The following is a 16,580-nucleotide window of genomic DNA, read 5'->3' as shown; positions in this document are numbered from 1 at the left end:
CTGAGAACAAACTGAGGGTTGATGGGGGGTGGGAGGGAGGGCAGGGTGGGTGATGGGTATTGAGGAGGGCACCTTTTGGGATGAGCACTGGGTGTTGTATGGAAACCAATTTGACAGTAAATTTCATATATTAAAAAAAAAATATGAAATAGAAAAAAAAAAGTAAAAGGGTTTTTTTTAAATCATACATTGCTTTTTTAACTATGCATAAGGGAACTTATAACTGACATTCATTAGTTAAGACAGTCCTAAAATTTCTTCACATTTCAGGGTTTAATGTTCTATATCAGTTTTTGACTTAGAGTCATCACTGCTTGTATTTTTCTAGTAAATACTGTTTTCTTTTTTTTTCTTTGTGAGAGAGAGAGAGAGCATGTGCACTTGCACACAGAGACAGAGAGAGAGAGAGAGAGAGAGAGAGAGAGAGAGAATCCCAAGGAGGCTCCGTGCCCAGCACAGAGCCCGATGTGCGGCTTGATCCCATGACCCTGGGATCGTGACCTGAGCCGAAATCAAGAGTCAGACACTTAACTGAACTGAGCCACCCAAGCACCCCCAAATACTGTTTACTGTTCCATCCAAAGAAGGGGTCAACACACTATAACCCATGGGCCCAATGCAGCGCTCCACCTGTTCTTGCAAATAAAGTTGTATTGTAACAGAGCCGTGCCCATTACCTATCTTGTATGGCTGCTTTCACACTGTAACAGCAGAGTTGAGTGGTCGCACCTGAGTCTGTATATCTCACAGAACCAAAATTACTCCCCGTCTGACCCTTTATACAAAAACCTTGCTGACCTCTGATCAGGAGTGTAGGAGGCCCAGCGTTTCTCACAAGTGCATGTCCTTGGTTGTTGCTCTGCAAGGCCATCTGGAATTGTGGGCATGGCTGTAGTGGTGAATAATGTGTCTCCTCTGCCAATATCAAATCAGTGCTCTACTGCTCTGCTGCCTGTGTTTCTGCATACACAAAAACTTTTGAAGTCGAAGATGACTCACCGTCTAATCTTTCTGAAGACGTTTAAAATAGCACCTGTTCTCCGCATGTGAAGTAACAACATAGGAACAACTAGGACCGAGTTTGCAGGAGGTCAGGCAATGACCACTGTGCCACGATGGTGAGATGCCACCTGCTGTAAGATACATCCACACTTCAGGTACAGGAAAACATGGAAAACGTTCATGACCCAGGGCAGCAGTGCTCCGTCATGGGGCTGCAGGCACGAGTGGCTAACTTGAGACAGTGTGGGTAAAGCTGAGACATGCTAGGTGCTCGGTAAATGTTGGCTGTCCATCTCCACATGTCGTTGAGGTGAATTTGCGTCCTTTATTTGTGAGGCTTGGAGAGACCCCCCCCCCACACCCCACCTGGGATAAAGCAGAGGGAGCCGCTGAGAAGTTCTGCAGGCTCATGGGGAACACAGAGGGTCAGGCTGCTGGGCAGTGAGTATGGTGTGGATGTTGGGAGGAGGAGATTCAGGATAACGTCTGTGGTTGGGGCATAGAACTTGGCTGCCCTCTTGTTCTCCCTTAAGACTGGCCAAAATGATGCCAGGTAAATGACTCCTGTCAAGGAGAGGGTGGTGTTGGGGCGCCTGGGTGGCTCCGTCAGGTGAGCGTCTGACTTGATTCCAGCTCAGGTCATGATCTCATGGTTTGTGAGCTCAAGCCCTGCGTTGGGCTCTGCGCTGGCAGCACGGAGCCTGCCGGGGATTCTCTCTCTCCCTCTTCTTCTACCCTTCTTCCCTCTCTCTCTCACACACACAATAAATAAATAAGACATTTATTTACTTATTTTAATTTTTTATGTCTTTATTTTATCTTGAGAGGCAGAGTGCAAGCGGGGGCAGGGGCAGAGAGAGAGAGGGAGACACTGAATCTGAAGCAGGCTCCAGGCTCCGAGCTGTCAGCACAGAGCCTGACGCGGGGCTCGAACTCATGGACTGTGAGATCATGAACTGAACCGAAGTCCAACGCCCAACCGACTGAGCCACCCAAGTACCCCTAAAACATTGTTTTAAAAAGGAGAGCGTGGTATTAAAGAGGGATAGAGCCCCTTCCTGACTCTAAAGAGTCCCCGGCTCTGCCCTTGCAGCAGGGCTTCCTGGACCTTGGTTGGGGGGTGGGTGGGAGTGTGAAAGTGCAGGGGGGCAGCTCTCAGAGCTGCATCTCTAGAACCCATCCTGGGTGGTTGGCTGCAGACTGCTTTGCTTAGCATGGCCCCCTGGAAGGAGGTACAGGATCTTCCAAATGGTCATAGCCTTGGAGGGCATGACCCAACCCCTTGGATCTGGTTATGCCTCCTTGAGTCAGACGGCCCAGGGCCTATGACCACTGTGACTCTGGCACTTTGACCAAGCCTATGCCCTCCTCTCTCTGCAGAGGGATGATATGGAGGCCGTGCCAGGGTACCTGTCTCTACACCAGACAGCTGACGTCATGACCTTGAAATGGACGCCTAACCAGCTGATGAACGGGTCGATGGGGGACCTGGACTATGAGAAGAGGTAGGGCGCCGGGTCCTTCTCCCCCTTTGGCACAGGGAAGTGTGTGCTCTGTCCTTTGTGTCCTGCCCCAGCCCGCTGCTCTGTCTGGTTGTTGCGGCCACTTGGGCCAGCCCCCCTGCAGCTATGGCCTTATGGGTAACTCATTAGGAGGATCTGGAGACCAACTAGAAGAATCTTAGAATCTAATACGGGAATTAGGCAGGCCCTGGTCAAACACCACCCAAAGGGAAAAATCTTAATTAAGAGCTTGGGAGCCTGCAAATGGCAAATATTCCCCATCTGCTGCCGTCCTTCCCATCACTCCGTAAGGGAGGAAAGCTGGAGGTGTTGGTTGGTGGGCATCTGGTCCAGGGTTGTGTCTCCTGTGACCCTGGGATTTTCAAGACTCAGCAAAGGCTTTGGAGTCACACGCCGAAGACACACGGAAACCAAGGGTCCCCTGCTACAATCCTGTGTGTTCCCGCACAATTAGGGATGGCCCTAGGAGGAGCCCAAACACAGGGAAGGCTCAACCTGATTATTTCAGCTTGAGGAGTCTTGGCAGCTTTATATAAAATAAGGGCTCCTTTCAAGGAACATAACCAGAACACTGTTCTTGTGTTCTGTTTCATGTTAAGCTTCAGTGTGAGTGACACGAGGCCTGGGTGTGATTAATACCATTCTCTAAGCCACTTCCTGTGCAGAGGTGGCCATCTGTCTTCAGAGACGGTCAGTGGGAGGTAGAGTTGGTTCTAGGCTGAGCCATATAATTCAGCTCTAGCTAGACTCCAGAGTTTTTGATCAAGAAGCCCTCACCGAGGAACAACGTGGGACCCAGGAGATGCCCTTGGCCTGGGGCATTATTTCCACGGACTCATCTTAAACCTCAGGCCTTCTACAACCCCTCCCAGCTGAATCTGGATCACACGGAACCCTGAACCTCCTTCGTAGCATTTAGAGAATCGCGGACACGTAATAAATCTGTGCCTATTTGTATATCAGCTGTTGCTTCTAGACCTCAGTTCCGTGAAGGCAAGGCACCTGTCTTACTCATGTCTTCTCTTTGGCAGCTGCCACAGATCCTAGCACAAAGTAGGTGCTTAGATAATCTCTGTGAAGCAAAGCAGGGAAGTTACCGGATTCAGTCATCAGATCTGAACAGAGCACCCGCTACATTCCAGGCACTGTACTAGATACAAGAAACATAGCAGATGAACAGAAGGAGAGGAAAATCTTTACCCTCTCGGAGCTTCCACTGTATTTACCTTACACTGAAGGAGACCACAATAAAACAGGTGTATGGATAAGTGTACGTTTTAGGCCCAAGTGCTTGCTTGGTTCTCATCCTGCTGGAAGATTTGGGGTGTGTCTGTCTCTCCCTGTCTCTGGGCTTCAGTCTCCCCTTCTATCAAATGAGAGGCCTGGACAACATGATCTTCCCAGAACTCAAAGGGTTTGCAGGGGCTCTCCATACACAGAAGTGTCTTCTGTCAAATAGCACAACCCAAAGGCCCTGTTTGCTATTTGGACTTACACCCAGGATTGTGTGGGCAGAAACCTTTTTGTTTTTAATTTTTTTTTAACTTTTATTCATTTTTAAGATAGACAGAGTGTGAAGGGGAGGGGCAGAGTGAGGGAGACACAGAATCTAAAGCAGGCTCCAGGCTCTGAGCTGTCAGCCCAGAGCCCGATGCAGGGCTCAAACCCATGAACCATGAGATCATGACCTGAGCCGAAGTTGGAGGTTTAACTGACTGAGCCACCAAGGTCCCCCAACTTTGTTTTTAACTTGTTTTTTAATGTTTATTCATTTCTGAGAAACAGAGTGTGAACAGGGGAGGGGCCGAGAGAGAGGGAGACACAGAATCTGAAGCAGGCTCCAGGCTCCAAGCCAATGCAGGGCTCGAACCCACGAACAGTGAGATCATGACCTGAGCCGAAGTTGGACGCTTAACCTACTGAGCCACCCAGGCACCCCTGGGCAGAAAACTATTTTTTCTTTAATTTAAAAAAAATTTGTTTTTACCTTTATTTATTTTTGATAGAGACAGAGCACAAGTGGGGGAGGGGCAGAGAGAGAAGGAGACACAGAATCTGAAGCAGGCTCCAGGCTCCGAGCTGTCAGCACAGAGCCCGACGCAGGGCTCAAACTCACAAACCGCGAGATCATGACTTGAGCTGAAGTCGGACGCTTAACCTACTGAGCCACCCAGGTGCCCCTGGGCAGAAAACTTTTAATGTTGATATTTTGGAGAGGCATGGAGCCAAATGATTGCCAAGTACCTCCCACCCCCTCCAGCTCAGATCAGTGGGACTCCATCTTTCATCATTATCTTTTCCTCTGAGAACAGGCATAGCATAGGCGCATCAATATTTACTTCCAGCTGAGCCTGTACTTCCCAGGTCACTACTGAGGGGGCTAGAAACTTCCCCAGCCTTGGGTTCTCAACCCCCATCTATCCAGTGAGAGACAAAAAGCCAAGGGTCAGAAACATGGTGGTTAGCCTATAGGATGTGGAGGTGCCCAGGGACTCTGGCATCTCTTTGGGGACCAAGAGACAACAAAGATAAGGGGTATGGTCCTTGTCTGAGGAGCTTCAGTACCTCTTCTCTTGTCCCAGCCAGTGCCCCCCTCGTGTACAACCAGGGTCATAACTCCCCTGCTAGGTTTCCTCGTGTCCATGAGGAAATATCACCAAAGAGTGGCTATTTGGGCTCTGGAGTCAGGCTGGACTTGGCTCAGATCTCAGCCCTGCCGTGTGGAACAGCTGAAACTCCCATACCCTGCTGATGGCCCAACCACTTGACAATCTAGTTTAGAAGTGTTTTCTGACCTACCCTTACCACGTGACACAGCAGTTCTGGTCTAGGAAGTTGTTAAAACCTGTCAAATGAAATCAAAAGCTCAGCTCTTGCTCCTTCCCAGTTGAGCGATCTTGGGCAACTTCGCCTTCCTGAACCTCAGTTTGTTCATCCGGTGTAAAATGGGGATGTGGTCATGGAACCTCCAAATAGGTGTACAGGAAGGAGTCAATGAGAAAATGCACGTAATGCCCTTAGCAGGGAGACTGGAACCCAGAAAGGCCTCTCAGTCATGGGACTGTTGGTGTTAAGTTTACACAGATCCAAAGGGACTGTGGCCACAGAGATCCTCTTTGCTGGTGTGTGGTGGTAGCTGGAAAGTTGCTTTGTCTACTGGGCACCCTAGGGTATTCACCATTCACTCTGAATATTCTCGGAGCATCTTGCAGAAGTAAAGAAAACCCAGGCGCTGTCCAGTTCAGCACCTCTTGGGGGAGACAGGAGAAAACAGGCAACCGCCACCTGTATGATGGGTACAATGTGGAAGCCCAGGGAAGGACCTTCTGGCCAAGACTCGCCCGTGAGGGACTCAGCAGAGGCTGCTCAGAGGCTCTGAAAATGTTTGTGCACTCAGCTGCCCTCCAAGGATGTTCGCTCCAAGGACCCTGGCGAGGCTGACTCTGGTACAGATAGACCAGTGCAGGAAGGTCCCTTAGAAAGCTTCTGTTCCAACTTCCTCATGTTGCAGCTAAGGAAACTGAGGCCCAGAGAGGAGAAAGGACTGAGTCAGTATAATTGGTAAAGTGGGATTTGAAGTTTGACCTTGAAGCCTGTGTTGGTTCAGGTCCTCCAAGAAGCAGACCCAAACAGAATTAGACATGCAGCAGAGACTTAACGTGAGCGGAACCTGTGAAGGATGAAAGGGAAGAGCAGGAAGAGGCAGGCAGAATATTCAGAAGCTGGTTGACCCCTGTGAATGGGGAGGGGAAAGAAGGAAGAGAGAGTCTTATATGCTGCAGTTCTTAGCATGTTCAGCCAGCTCAGTTGGGAGCCCCTGGGCTAAAGTTGACCATCAGAGGAGCCCCCCATCCCGCAGGAATAGGCCTACGCTGGTGCCCCCGTGTGCCCGGGCCTGCTTGAGAGCTGCCCAAGAGAAGCATGGTCTTGGCACAAACATGACGGTGGATCTGGAGAGGTGGCCTCTGAAGCTGTTGGTCAGCTCTGGTCCCCACAGCAAGATCTGAAGGACACCCAAGCAGTGCATTCCCCTGAGTGCCACAAAGCCCCAGTTCCTGTGAGCCCCACCTCCATGGTGTTCTGAGGGGAAAAGTGATCTGTTTTAATACAGCAGTAGGCTTTGATCTGAAAAGGGAAAGCATAAAGTATGTAAGCACAGAGACCATGAGCCAAGTACTTTTTTCTGTATCAGCATTGTGTTGAGCCCTTCAAATATGTGATTCCATTTAACTGTCACAGCCGCACTGTGTGGTGGTAATTATCATCCCCCATTTTACAGAGGAGGAAACTGAGGCCCATAGAAGCCTTCACATCACACTGCTGGGACCTATGGGGTCAAAGCTGTTGAGTGGCTCTTCTAACCCCTCGGATGCATGGTGGTTTGGCATTGGGGTTTGAGTCAAGATACTTAGATACCTGTGACAGAAAACTAAACTCAAGTGGACTTAGGCATTGAGCCGAAAAATTCTGGACAGTGGCTTCAGGCATGGCTGGATCCAGGGACTCAAATGATGGGGGCCTGAACTCTCCCATCTCTTGGTTCTGCTTTCCTGACTGTCGACTCCATCGTCAGGCAGGCTTTTTCTTGCCATGGTTCCCTATGTTTCCAGACTTTTATCATCTCTGCCCCTACTCTCCTAGCAGAAAGGAGCATCCTTTTCCCAGTTTATTCTAACATAAATCCAACAACTGAGTCTCATTCATTCTGCTTGGGTCATGGGGCCATCCCTGAACCAATCACTGTGGCTGGGACAGTAGAATGTGCTGATCGGCCAGGCCTGGATCAGATGGCTATTCCTGGAATCCTGGCATAGAGGGTGGGTGGAGTCAGCCTCAGCCACATGGATGGAAGCAAGGGAAGTGTGTTCCTCAGAAAATTGGGGTACTGGGACCAGAAGAAGGCAAGGTAGATTCTGGGAAGTCTTGAATACAGATGTTGGGGACAGATGGGTCCTAGTGAAAAGGGTTCAGGAGCCCATGGGTGTGGTCTTCTGGCCTCATGGGCCCTTCCCCATGATGAAGTGAGCAGGCATCCTGCGGAACTAACCATCCCTCCCCTTCCAGCGTCTACTGGGACTATGCCATGACCATCCGCCTGGAGGAGATTGTATACCTGCACTGCCACCAGCAAGGTAGGGACTGTTGGGGGAGCACGGAGTGGGGGTGTTCCTTCTGGCTCCCCTGCCTGCTCCCACCTCCTCATTACCTGTGCAACCTCAAACAAGTGATTTCACCTCTCTGAGACTTGGTTTCCCCATCTGTAAAATGGAATCACAACAACACCTACTCATGGCATTGTTCTAGGTTCAGGACTTAGCATCAAACCCACGGTGTTTGATGCTGACACTTAATGGAGCGCTTATGATGTGCCAAGCAGGGCTCTAAGCAGGTTGGCACAAAGTCACACAGCCTGTAAGCTCCAGAGTTTCGACTCAAACCCGGAGCTCAAAGAAGGTACACTCAGAACAAGCAGAGGGCTATTCTGTTGTAGAAAGCAAGGGATCTGGACTCTACCAAGGCATGACACATTAATCTTATTTAAAACCTTTTTAATGTTTATTTATTTTTTGAGGGGTGGGTGCAGAGAGAGAGAAGGAGACACAGAATCCGAAGCAGGCTCCAGGCTCTGAGCTGTCAGCACAGAGCCTGATGCAGGGCTCAAAGTCATGAACCATGAGATCATGCCCTGAGCCAAAGTCGGACACTTAACCAACTGAGTCACCCAGCTGCCCCACATTAAGCTTATTCAATGAGACAGACCTGAGTTCAGATCCAGACTCTACTGTGCGACCCAGAGCAAGTCATGTACCCTCTCTGAGCCTTAGTTTCATTATTTGTAAAATAGGCAATAATAGATAGACCTCATAGGGCTATTTTGGGTATTCCAATAACACACTGCCTTTCATGTGCTGTGCTTATATACAGTAAGTGCTCAATACATGCTAGCAAGTCACTACTGCCCTGAGAAGGGGTAGGTCTGAAAGCCTCCATACAAAAATAGGTCAGGTTGATGCATAGAGGGTACTTGAGAGACATGGGGTGTTTCCCCTTGGTGGGTGATTTCAGGGGAGGCGACCACATTCTTCTGGACCATATCCCATAGTTCCCAGTCTGCAGCAGTGGCCGGTGGGATGGGAGGGGCTCTGGGGAGGTAAAAACTTCCCCTGACCTTCTGCCCAGGCCTTTCCCAGAGCCTTGGAGCAGGTCCACGGGTCTGACTTGGCATGCCCAGGGCGATGTGTTTGCCGGGAGGACCCCCATCCCATGCCCCATAGTGACTTTCTGCCGGGTCTCCTCTGGCTGGGTCGCGGTGGCAGTGGACAGCGGTGGCACAGTGGTGTTGGTCAGTCAGGACGGGATCCAGAGGCCGCCGTTCCGCTTCCCCAAGGGGGGGCACCTCCTGCAGTTCCTCTCGTGCCTGGAAAATGGGCTGCTCCCTCATGGGCAGCTGGACCCTCCACTCTGGTCTCAGCGGGGGAAGGTGAGTGACCGTGGGGGCCCCAGGGAGGCTGGGATGGGGGCGGGGGTCAGCCGTGGGGAGTGGTCATTCTTTTTTTTATTTTAATTTTTTTAACGTTTTATTTATTTTGGAGAGAGAGTGTGAGCAAGGGAGGGACAGAGAGAGAGGGGGACAGAAGATCCAAAGCAGGCCCTGCGCGGACAGCAGCAAGCCTGATGTGGGGCTCAAACTCACCAACTGCAAGATCATGACCTGAGCCAAAGTCAGATGGTCAACTGACTGAGCCACCCAGGCGCCCCAGGGTGGTTGTTCTTACCCATGACTCCTTACCTGGCTTTGTGGGCTCATGCACACCCCACTGAGACCCTCAGGCCATACACAGACTGTGGGGACAGATGTATCCCAAGAGCTATGCATTCGGATTGTGCTTTCAGGGCAAAGTATTTCCCAAACTGCGTAAGCGAAGCCCTCAGGGTTCTGCCGAGTCCACGTCTTCGGACAAGGAAGATGACGAGGCCACAGATTACGTGTTCAGGATCATCTATCCCGGCATGCAGTCTGAATTCGGTAAGCTTCCCAGTCTCTGGGCCCCCGAAATCTAACCTGTTAGTTGAACATGAAAATAACTCCAGGTGTTTGGGGCTTGTGGACAGGTGGTCTGGGTTCTGGGGCCAGCGGGGGGGGGGGGGGGGGGGGGGGGGGGCGGGGACTTGAAACCAGGATGTTAGTATCTCAGTTTCCCCCAGTGAGAACCACGCACTACTGAGCTTAACAAAGGTGAACCTGAAGCAGGAATTACCACGGGGTAGTGAGTGGGCTCTGGAATCCTGGTTGAATTGGGGCAAGTCACTTCACCCTTCTGTGCCTTGGTCTCCTCATCTGTAAGATGGGGACGTTAACATAGCACCTGCATCGTCGGGCCCTTGTGGGGACTAAATTAGAGAAGGCCCTTGGCACAGAACACGTCCATGCTAGCTGCTGTTATGTGGTTGTTGGTATTTTATTTCACTCTACCGTTGTCAGGATTCAGTGAGATAATGAGGTGATCAATGTAAAGTCCCTGGAATCAAGTCTCACACACAGTAGGGCTTCAATACATGATGGTTAAAAACAGCAAAGGCAGGAAGCAAAGCACCAGGCCCTGGCACACGAGACGCTAATATATGTCTGCCACTTGGGACAGTGACTGCCGTGACATAGATGCTTGGTTCGTGGAGACTGTTACCATTAAGGTCGTTTTTACCACGGAGGTGTTATTTGGATCAAATGAACTGATATTTGGAAAGTTCTCAGAGGCCTGGCTTTTATTTTATTTTATTTTATTTTATTTTATTAAAATTTTAATGTTTATTTATTTATTGACAGAGAGAGAGAGAGAGAGAGAAGGAGAGAGAGGGAGCTGGGGAGGGGCAGAGAGGGAGAGAGAGAATCCCAACCAGGCTCTGAGCTCTCAGTGCAGAGCCTGATGCAGGGCTCGAACTCAAGAACCATGAAATCACCACCTGAGCTGAAACCAAGAGTCGGATTCAACCAACTGAGCCACCGAGGTGCCCCAGAGTCCCAGCATTTATTAAGCACCATGTGGATGTCTTGTTTCAACAACTCAGTATTAAGCTGTAGGTGCTTTCTGTCAACCCCGTTTTATTTTACCCTTGGTGGTCCTGTTGTTCCATTTGATGGGTAATGGCTCTGAGCCTGCCTTTGCTATCGTGCCGGGTCGCTTCACGCGCTGGCTTTTGTCCACCGCTCAATGGGATCTGGGGATGTGGGGCAGGCTTGGTGGTAAGGTCTTATATTGCTCAGGTTGGTTTCTCATCTTCACCCATATATTCATTCCTTCATGGTCAGTTAGGACCAAAGCCTCGTGTTTCTGCATCACTAGGAGCCTGAGAGTGTCCTGAAGTGTTCATTACTACATCTGTTCCTACCCCGGTTCGGGGTCTGGAGCCGTCCCAGCCTGTCAACGGTACCAGGTTCATACAGCACCCCCAAGAGCCGAATGATCAGAGGGGCCAGATGCCCCCTGTCTGCCTTCCCGGGAAGCCCTGTCTCTGCTCCCCAGAGAGGCTCATCCAACATATAGTTTGTAGGCTCTGCTGGGAGCCAGGCTGGATGCCAGAGGTCTTACTTGCTTGGGAAGTGTCCATGTTAGCGTGTTGGGGCTCTCCGTGTGCCAGCAGAACAGACGCTGGCAGTGCCCACCCACACCCCTCCTTGCGGGCTCTCCTGTCGACTCCCATCCTTAGTGTCTCTGTGCCTGAGGGTCCCTTCTGCCTGTGGGTGGGGGTGGGGTAGAGGTGTCCAGGAACCAGGATCCTCCCTGGAGCAGCCTTCAGCCAACGACTGGCAGGAATTAGTGTATAAACGCCCCGACTCCCTCACCCCCCACCCCGGTAAGAAAGCTCTGACATGCGTGTCTGCATGTCTCCCAGAGCGCCCCCTCCCCCCCAGGAGATCAAGCACCAGTTGCCCATAGTGGTAACCTGAGCGGTAACCAGCCCTTTGCTCTGCCTTCTCGTGTCACTTCGCCTACCCATGCTTCTTGGAAACATCTCCCAGATAGACTCCCGGCACTTGAATTCTCATCTGCCTGTGAGGAAACCCCAGTGAACTCAGTTTATTTAGAACAAAGCTTCTCACTCATAGCACTGCCGATGTTGTAGATGGAATAATTCTTGGTTGGGGGGGGGGGGTGTCATGTGCCTTGTAGGATGTTGAGTGCCATCCCTGGTCTCCCGCTACTAATGGCCAAGCAGCAAATCTGCCCCTCCCCCACCACCAAGCTGTGACAACCGGAAGTGTCCCCAGACGTTGCTGAGTGTCATCTGGGAGCAAAAGGGCCCTTGGCTGAGTAAAGCACACATCACTGCATTCACCTCTCCGCCACTGCAGCATGGCCAAGTGACTTGCCCTCTCCAGGCCTCATTTCCTTGTCTGTAGAATGGGGAGACATTCTACAGACCCTCCCCATCCAGGGTCATATTCTGAGGAGTCAGTGTGATGATGTATCAGGCACCTAATGCAATGCTAATCCTCACCATGGCCCTCCTAGGCATGTGCCACTGTCTTCACCATCGCCTACTTTTCAGAAGAGGAAGCTGAAGCACAGAAAGGTTAAGAAACTGGTCCAGAGCCACGCAGCTAATCCTCGGCGTGGTTGGGATTTGAACCCAGGTGTCCTGGCTCCAGAGCTTGTACCTCTCACAACCACTCCATGCAGATTGTTTTTGACCAGGATCGGTTGACACTGTGGTTTCACCCCCTTCGTGCCCAAGCTCAGTCAGATTCAGCCCACGTGGAAATGGTGCCCCCTGCTTGGTTGATTTTCTCAGGGGCCTGAGCCCCAGAGCTATGGTTTTCACCTTTGAGGACAATGAAGTCCTTTCTGAAGAAGTGCCTAAATCAGAAATGGGCAGACTCCTTCCTGTGGTCCAAATTCGGCCCACTGCCTGTTTTTGTAAATAAAGTTTTATTGGAACACGGTCACACGCATTCACAGACAGCGTGTCCATGGCTGCTTTCACACCACAGCAGCAGAGTGAGATCATTGTAACCAAGACTGTAGGCCCACAATGCCAAAAATATTTACATGTCTGAGCCTTTATAGAAAAAGTTTGCAGATGCCTGCCTTCAATAATAAGGGAGAAGAGTTTTGCCCTGTGGGCAGGATGATGTGGCCATAGATGGTTCTAAACCCCCTTTCAGTGTCTTCTTGCCTCTGTCTCATGGTCCTTGTGCACAGAGGAGGCAGAGACCAGTTCTGAAACATGGAGCCCGTTTCAGAGTCAGAAGAGGGCCTTTCCATTCTCCTGTGTTGCTGAGATTGTCTATGCTGTCTGTGATGGCAGGTGTGAGCCACGCACGCCTCCCGAGCGCTTGAAATGCATCTAGTTCGGATGGAGCTGTGCCTTAAGTGTCAAATACACACTGCAGGGGCGCCTGGGTGGCTCAGTCGGTTAAGCGTCCGACTTCGGCTCAGGTCATGATCTCACGGTCCGTGGGTTCGAGCCCCACGTCGGGCTCTGTGCTGACAGCTCGGAGCCTGGAGCCTGTTTCAGATTCTGTGTCTCCCTCTCTCTGTGACCCTTCCCCGTTCATGCTCTGTCTCTCTCTGTCTCAAAAATGATAAACGTTAAAAAAAAAAAAAAAATTAAAAAAAAATACACACTGCATTCTGAAGACTTAGAAAAACCAACAGAAATATAAAATATCTCCTCAGTAATTTTATATCGATTACACGTTAAAATGGTAACATTACAGATATACTGAGTTAAACAGAAGTTATTGTTGAAACTGATTTCATCTGGTCCCCCCCCCCCCTTTTAGTGCAGCTTCTAGAAACTTCTGAAGTAAGCATGTGGCTCAGGTTGGATTCCTGTTGAACAGAGCTGGTCTAGGGCAGGGTTTCTCAGCCTCGGCACTGTTGATATTTTGGGCTGAATAATTGTGTATTTGGTGGGGTGGGGGTGGGGGGTCTGGTGCATTATCCCTGTCGTCTACCCACTAGATAGATGCCAGCAGCATCTAGCAAATTCCCAGGTCGTGACAACCAAAAATGTCTCCAGACATCGCCAGATGTCCTCAAGGTGCCAAAAGTGCCCCAGTGGACAGCTGCTGGTCTAGAGCAAGGGTGGTGTCGGGGAATGTCGGTTGAGAGAGTATTGAATAGGATCTCGGGGTCTGACACCCTGGGTTGGAATCCCAGCCCCACCGTTTGTTAGCTGGACGGTCTTGGCCATGCTGCTCCCATGCTCCGTGCCTCAGTTCCCGAATCTGCAAAAGGGGATAGTGGTAGTACTTGCACTCAGTAGGTGATAGCTGTTGTTGGCGGAAAGAGAGGGGGACCTCAGTCAGAAAGGAATGTTACGCCAGTTACCACCCGCTGGGGCTGGGGCTCATTCTGAACCTCAGTTTCCCCTTCTGCAGAATGGGAGAAGAGAGGCCTCCCTCACGGGGCGATTGAGGACGATAGGGCAATCCTGTGCCCGCACAGCAGCCAGCACATAGTAGGCACTTTATAAACACGGAGCCGTGTGGAGCAGGGCAGGGGAGAGGTTCAGCCCTGAGGAATTGGCTCTTCGCCTGTGTCAGTGTTCTGCCCGCCGCGGACATTCCGTTTCACTGGTGCTTTCTGTTTTGTGTCTCAAGTTGCTCCCGACCGCTTGGGCAGCACTCCCCCGGTCTCCGTGAGCCCTGCCTGGACGGTGTTTCCTGCTGGCCGGTCGGTGCTAGTGGTGGCCAGGGGCAGTCAGTGGGCACGAGCCAGATGGGACGCCACCTTCCCCGTGCCGGGTCCGAAGCAGCAGCCCCCCAGTAACGTGTGGGCTACTCCCACCCTGGGGCTGGGTGCCGGCCACCTCTGCCATGTTGTCATTTGAGTCTTGGTCCCAACGAGGGAAGCGGGAGACAGACCGATGCCCTCACGCTGTCCAGCCTCCCCGGTGCGGGATGTCAGGGGTTCCGTGGTGAAGGGATCCATTGGCGATGCCTGTGGAGTGCGAGGGGCTGGGGTGCAGGCAGCCTTGCCACAGCTTGCTGAAATCGATCAGGGAAGCAGAGAACTGGGGATACTTTTCTAGAACATTTTACAGGGGCTCACTATGCTTTCTTGGCCAGCTCATCTGTGAGTCACCTTGGGGAAGAGCTTTCTATGTGACATTGTGAAGACAGCTGTCTACACTGTCAGTGGGTAGGGCTGGGCCCTGTCGGCTACTGAGCGCTGATGACAAGTAGCATGGGCTCGGCAACCATTCCCCTCCCCCCGACCTTGCAGCCAAAGGGAAGAGGCCAGGGATTACCGGTCATCCTTGAGGAGGCGTGGCCGGTGGGGTCGATGTGAACCCTTCTTAATCTCCTAGGCAAACTAGGGCCCACAGGCCGGAGCCAGCCTCATTCTGTGCAGCCCATGAGCCAAGAATGGCTTCCACATATTTTTATTAATCGATAAAAATCAAAAGAGTAATATTTGTGACATGTGAAAATGATCTGAAATTCAGGTTTCAACGTCCATAAATAAAGTTTTGTTGGAACACACCCGGGCTCATGTCTCTGCATCTTGAGCATGGCTATTTTTGCATTCTGAAGGCAGAGTTGAGTGGCTGTGATCGCAGCCAAATGGTTCATAAGCCCTAAAATGTTGACTGCCTGGTCCTTGACGGAAAATGTTTACCGAGCCCTGTCCTTGAGAAAATAAAATTTTTGCACCTGTCTGGAGCTGTCACGAAGCCAGGAAATTAACGACAGAAATTGTAACGCATGTGTCACTGTCGTGTTGGTCCTGCAGCCCCGCAGATGCCACGGTTTCCATGGAGCTGGGAAAGAAGGCAGTGAGGGAAAATCTAAGTGCTGTATCCTGGGAGCACTTGATCAGGACACCCCAGTATCCAAGCGTTAGGAGATCAGTTGTGCTCTCTTGGTTCTCGAATGTGGCTGCTGTTATCAAAATTGTTTTTGATATACAGACTTAAGGGCTCTCTCTCTAGCAGGTTTTAAATCAGTAGATCGGGGTGGGACACTGGCATGTGGCTTTTCAGCAAGCGTGATGCTGGGTGGCGGTCGCCAGCCTGCTTGAGACCCGTTGATGGAACAGCTGTATGGCTCAGGCTGATGGACAGTGCAGACAACCTCATCAGCGGGGCCTCCGCTGGGTCCCTTGCCCTTGGGTGCCCTGCCTCATCTGTTGAGTTAGGCTCCCTTCTGCCTCCCTGCTAGAGATTCTCTCTCCCAGAGAGTCTACCCCGGGGGACTCAGGATCATCAGCCTTGCCCAGAAACCCCCAGCAGGCCCCTCTTCCTTCTTGTCAGTCTCCTATAAGGACAGCTGAATGACAACATGGTGAGGCTTGGCCTCCTGCTGTGGCACTGGGTCTATTTTCTTGGCTCTTGGCGTGTGCTCTCTCTCTCTCTGTCTCTCTTTCTGTCCTCACTCTCCCCCCCACCCCACCTTCTTCCTTTTTCTTCCTTTCTTTACTTCCCATCTGGTAAGGGCCCCAAATCTTGCTGGTGGCTTTCATTGGATCAGGTGGGCTCAAAGGCCATTATCTGGGTCAGATAATGATTGGGGTTGCTGTTTCTGGCTGTCACATTCAGAGTCTTTCCCTATCCCTGTGCTGGCCTAGGGGCGAGCTGCTTGCTTCGGGGTAAGGTTTCCGTGACCCACATAGATTTAACTGGGGCTCTTGCCCCATCCCTTCTATCCACCACAGCCCCCCAGGACCTGATGGATGTCTCCGTGAGCAACCTACCACCCTTATGGCAACCCAGCCCCCGGAAATCCTCCTGCTCATCCTGTTCACAGAGTGGCTCCGCCGATGGTGGCTCAACCAATGGCTGCAACCATGAGAGGTATGAGGGGCTTACACCATGGGTCGAGGGAATGGAAACATTTGCAGAAGATTTGTAGGCACCTGTTTGTTGCCCAGCACTGAATTCAGAGGAGGGATGTAGGCTACAGAATCACTCAGGTCTGGGTCAAAGGCTAGCCTTGTGAAGTCCTAGCTAGCGGAGCTTCCTTACATGTATCGGTCAGGATAAACAAGGTTATGTTGCAGTAACAAACAGTCCTGCTATCTCAGTGGCTTCTTACAGCAAAGACTT

At 51.2% G+C, this 16,580-nt stretch overlaps 1 protein-coding gene across 4 annotated transcripts in view; it reads left to right on the top strand.

The window, feature by feature from the left end:
• Nucleotides 1-16,580, top strand: part of SGSM1 (small G protein signaling modulator 1) — a 102,010-nt gene that overhangs the window by 49,006 nt on the left and 36,424 nt on the right. For 3 of the 4 annotated variants that reach the window (XM_042910442.1, XM_042910443.1, XM_042910444.1), the window contains exons 9-13: nucleotides 2,383-2,507; nucleotides 7,590-7,657; nucleotides 8,843-9,006; nucleotides 9,420-9,552; nucleotides 16,190-16,328. In XM_042910442.1, the coding sequence (XP_042766376.1) occupies nucleotides 2,383-2,507; nucleotides 7,590-7,657; nucleotides 8,843-9,006; nucleotides 9,420-9,552; nucleotides 16,190-16,328 (629 nt within the window). Of the gene's footprint in view, nucleotides 1-2,382; nucleotides 2,508-7,589; nucleotides 7,658-8,842; nucleotides 9,007-9,419; nucleotides 9,553-14,133; nucleotides 14,299-16,189; nucleotides 16,329-16,580 lie in introns of all 4 variants that reach the window. The other variant, XM_042910445.1, reaches the window with a different exon arrangement.

This window comes from Panthera leo, chromosome D3, assembly GCF_018350215.1.
Source record: "Panthera leo isolate Ple1 chromosome D3, P.leo_Ple1_pat1.1, whole genome shotgun sequence".
NCBI classification, from domain to species: Eukaryota; Metazoa; Chordata; class Mammalia; order Carnivora; family Felidae; genus Panthera; species Panthera leo.
This window is presented reverse-complemented; position numbering and strand designations above follow the sequence as displayed.